At 54.5% G+C, this 4897-nt stretch overlaps 1 protein-coding gene across 1 annotated transcript; it reads left to right on the forward strand.

The window, feature by feature from the left end:
* Positions 1–2417: 2417 nt before the first annotated feature.
* Positions 2418–4349, forward strand: PODANS_1_14720 (uncharacterized protein; the record flags this gene model as incomplete). The annotated part of the gene is made up of 4 exons (XM_001906872.1): positions 2418–2600; positions 2689–3323; positions 3388–3670; positions 3756–4349. Coding segments are annotated over 4 exons (1695 nt in total), but the record flags the coding sequence as incomplete, so codon positions are not given.
* Positions 4350–4897: the final 548 nt, after the last annotated feature.

A 4897-nucleotide genomic window follows, 5' to 3' on the forward strand; every position in this document is an offset into this window, starting at 1 on the left:
GACAAAGGCCGATTCTAACTGGGCGCTCTTGTTCCGATATTCGAAACAAAAAGCCCGATGCCGCGTGGTGGCCCTCTGCCCTGCGTATCAAGCCTTTTTTGGCGTTTGACAGCGCCGCTAACCCACAGTTCTGGGACGGTACACCTCGGCCGCTGGCCCTGACAGGCCGTGGGGGTTAGGCAGTTTGGGGTGTTCAGGGATATGGGCAAAATGATACAGAGTATCCGATCCCGAATGGACGCGTGATGAGGCGTTACAAGAGAGAGAGAGAGAGAGAAAATTGATAAAGTTGAGCGAATGCAGCCTGTCTCCAGTCAAGGCTGCCCCTCAAACCCACGGCGGCACCCATTTTCTTTCGAGGTGCCACCCTCAAATGTCCACGGACAACATCGTCACCGGGTGGCAGCATCATCACCAGCAAACTGCCGGGATCTCACCTGCGCCGCCCGGTAGACATTCATGTCGAGAAATGGACGACTCAATACAGCGGACAGCTGCATACCACCCGCTGCTGTACTCGGTGACGCGCAGTGTTCCTGTCTATTGTTTTGATTGTTGCAGCCTTTCGTCCTGGTCCCATCAAACCGATCCCACCCCTCTTATGCATCTCTCGCCTGATTGAACAAAGAATTGCTTTGTTCTATTTTCCTCACACTGTCCGGCCTGCACGTGGAGAAATCTACCTTTACCCTCCAGAACACCACTCATCGTTCTTGCCGAATCACCAGAATCTGGGTTATAACTCCCGTGCCGTCCTGTCATTTGGGCACACGGGAGGTTCGTGGCTACGGTATGTAGCCGAAATCCTCGGGGGAATACCCCCTGCCTTGTCCTGGATCGGAAATAATCTCCGTTTTTTTCCCCGTGCTGCCTTCCCCAGATATGCCTGGGAAACAAAAGTTACCCCCGACCGGGTTGAGGGAAAAGGCAATCTTTTCATATGCGCGATGGAGTGCCTTGGCTCTGCTTGGCATGCGTCTTTTGGTTCTAGACCTGATGTGGTGGTGAAACATGAGGTGAATTGAGGTGACGAAGTGCGAGTATGTTTTTGACGTCCTTTGTTGAACAGGACACAGGTGGTCCTGGGAAAGGCTTGGCCGCGGGCGGTGCGGCTGGCACTGATGGAAAGCTTTGAACGGGAGAGTGGGAGAACGTGGGGGTTTTAGAGAACACATGGGTATTTTACGCCTCTTCCTGTCAGGTTAGACTCCCTCAAATCTTCGTCCAAAATCCGGGGTAACATGACAGGAGACAGCCAGGGCAGGCACAGGCCGGAGTGCGGTGGGATGGTGTCATGTTAACTGGCATACACCAACCCACTTCTGCACCGACCAAGTTGGCTCTGCACTTTTCAGGATGGGTCGCGGCGTCTTCCCACGTACCATGCAGTGGCTACTTAGGTAGTGGAACAAGTAAAGATGGGCTATGCACACAAGAACTGTGTGGGCGGGTGGGCGCAATCATCGGCACATGCTGGTGACATTCACCGCCAGGAGAGCAAACTCTATTGGTTTCTGTCATCTGCGTTGGCAGGCGCAGCGGTGAGAGACCGACTGCACAGTAGTAGATTGCGCACGGTAGACGACGCCAAACAAGTGGTAATCTGCCTATCCTATCTAGAGCACTTGAAAACTTGGGTTTCGTAGTCCGGCCTGATAGGTCAATCTGCAATGCCGGTGTTGACACAAGAGCCATGTGCGAAACACCGAGACCCTGGTTCTCATGGCATTGCATCCCCCACGTACCCATATCAGCGGGAAGGATGAACTGCATATGAACATCTGAGAATGGTATTTAATGCTCAACCCCCCCTCTTGTTTTGTTTTTTTTCGCGGTGGTTCATCTCTGTCTCATCATACCACTGACAGATATTTCCCTGGTAGCTACACCTATCAGCCAGCATGAGTTGACAAGGCTCTCCCATTTGCACCTTCCTACCTTCCGCAGTCACACAACGGTCGTCATCGGCCTCACCGCCATTACACGACCCACGTGTCCCGTTGCCCTCAACCTACCTAACCCATCCGCTGGTAACCGCATCGGCCGGCCATAACCAATGTCCCGATACACCAACGCACGCCGACGTGCTGCCGGTCTAGGCCGGTATGCCGAGAACCCGGACCTGGGCAAGCTCAAGTACTGTCCCGACATCCAGTTAAACGAGGAACACCCATCTGTTCCTTTTATGCCCCCAGTTCCAAGCTTCAATGGCGCCAACGATATTTGGTCCAGCTTTCCCCGACCCATCGAGAAGAATGACTGGGTGCGTCGGATCACAGGGGAGCAACCCCCTGCTCGAGTAGGGGAGTCGTCCCAAACGTCCCAGGCTGAGCTCGGGCGCCTTTCATCTCGGTCCTAGTGCGTCCAGTCTCGTCCTTTGATCTGTCTCTTTCCCCACAATCTTCTAACTCGTCCACAGCTCACTTCGCGTGGGGGACTCCAACGACTTCGCCTCGGTCTGGGAATCGATTGTAATTCCTGCCCTTACTGACCTCCTCCAACAATACTGCGACTCTGACTTCGCGGTCGACGTACACAACTTCCCTGAGCTCTCCACAGATGCCGTCCCCCGTGTGATCTACATCACACTGAGCGACCATGTGGACCCCTCGTTTGAAGTATGACGGTTGCTCTTCATGACTTTTCTGTTAACCAAGTGCGTCATGTGCTAAGCAACCCTCTCGACAGGAAACCATCCGTACCGAGCTTGCCCACGCAGTTCCCACTCGCTTCCACCCCATCTACCTCAAGTTCCGTAGAGGTGGTCCCCAGAGATCCGGGATGTGGTGGGGCCAGGAAAGAGGCGACCATGATGACATTTGTGAGCCTTGCAACATCACTTACCGTCCCGCCCCCATAATGGGCATCTCGATCGGTCCAGTCCAAGTAGCCGACGCTGCTTCACTCGGGGGCTTCATCAAAATCGGCTCTGAGCTGTATGCCATGAGTGCCGCTCACGCCTTTGAGGATGCTGTCAAAAAGGGGCACGCCCGCGTTCATCACCCAGCTAAACCCGACTTCCCCAAGATCACGCCTAGTGATCCTCGCGCGAAACAATACGTCATTGGGACTGTGGCTATGAAGACGCCGTCTGGGACACTTCGTCCATCGCTTACCTTTCAGAACACGAATTTCTCGGCGGAACGCACCAAGGTTGAGATGGACTGGTGTCTCATTGGACCGGTGAAAAACGGGAAGAACATAATCTCGGTGCCCAGTTTTCAAATGGATCGGTGCGTTGCTGTGGAGCAGACGGCGCCCGTTGAGGGGAACACCGAGGTTTATGCCATGGCGAGGACAAGCGGGTATTCGCTTGGTTTTGTGTCTGATGTGCCTGGGTTGCAGAGAATTGGCGGACATCTGAGGAGGGAATGGACTGTCAGACAGTACTCCCCTTTCAAGCACCCGAGGGACAGTCGAGCTAGTGCGCCTTGGTGAGCTATGGTCTTTATGTCTTCTGTTTCATCTGACTGACCTTATTCATAGGCAAACGTTGAAGCAATGGGTGACTTCGGGAATGGGGGTGCCCGGAGACTCGGGGGCATGGCTGATGCGGCGCTCTGACAATGCGGTCATCGGGCTCATCTGGGGACGCAACCATGACTATGGTGATCCCCTCGAGCGAGTTCGTCTGACCTACTTCACCCCCATGGTGGATATCCTCAAAGATGTGCGGGAAAATGGGAGTTCCCAGGTGGCAGAGGAGACTGTGCTTTTCCCCACTAACACGAAGATAGTACACCGTCGGGGAAGAGGTCTCGCTACCCAGCTACTCGGCCACAGATCTGGCACGGGCTTCTGATAGCCAGCGTAGCGCAGTGCACTTGGATCCATCTCGAGACCCGTGGAATGCCCTGGCATCAGATGTGATTCAGCAGCATCGCCACACCCAAGAGGACCTCATCAGGGATCATTTCGTCGACAATAACATCCCTCCCTCTGGCGCAGTGTTCGATCGCCCACCACCTGCCGAGTCTGGTCTCAGTCTGATGGAGAGTTTGTCTGAGCCCATTGAGGCATCTGTTCTCGCAGCAGGTCGTCAAACACTGCCACCTTATAGCGAGGGCCATTACTCAACGTCAACTTTGCGCTCTCAAGATCGATTGCTTCTTGGAATCGGGGAAAGCGTATCAGTGCCCGGTCTTTCCAGCTCATCATCCATCCATTCGAGTGTCGGATCCATGGGTGAACCTTTTGATGCTATATCCGCTGGAAATGGAGTGCACATTGTCGAAGAACAAGGTGTGCACGAAGACATCATCGAGGTCGAAGAGCCTGTCAGGTCCAAAGCCTGTTTTACTGCTGCGAACCCCCCCGCCTTTCCAAGGTTGAGCTTCGTTCGGCCGTGAAAAGCGGCAAGACTCTACGCCAGAGTTCTTGCAAGTTGCCCGATGGGTGCTAGTTCTCCGAAGATGCCGAGCCACACAATATTCCCTGCCTATCCGTCGGATAACTCGGCTCGGTGATGATGGCGAGTGCAGTATCCCAATACAGTATTCCTTGTCAAAAGTTGGTGGTTGAGGCCGAGTTTGTTTGACTGCAGAGGTCTCGATTATGGCTGCGACCGAGACTGGCTGGACCTGCCGTGGGTGGTGTCAGCGAGGCTACCATATTTCTCGGGCGACCACGGCGTTATAGCCATGGTGGCATCATGACACCACAACCTCTTGCGGCCCGTCTGCTTTTCTGACGATGCAGATGTTCTTGTGCCCTACTGGTGGACTGCTAAGATCTTTGCATCATTGATCATTCGTTGCCCCCACAGTCGCCTTGCTAGCCCGCACCCATCGAGTGCGGGGAAATCACGAGGCTGGAGAGCTGGTTGGGTGGCCTTGTCTTCGGTCACCAGGGCCGAGAGACAGGCTGAGGACGAAGAAAGCGCTTGAAAGGCAGATCG

Source organism: Podospora anserina, chromosome 1 (genome assembly GCF_000226545.1).
Source record: "Podospora anserina S mat+ genomic DNA chromosome 1, supercontig 4".
NCBI lineage: Eukaryota > Fungi > Ascomycota > Sordariomycetes > Sordariales > Podosporaceae > Podospora > Podospora anserina.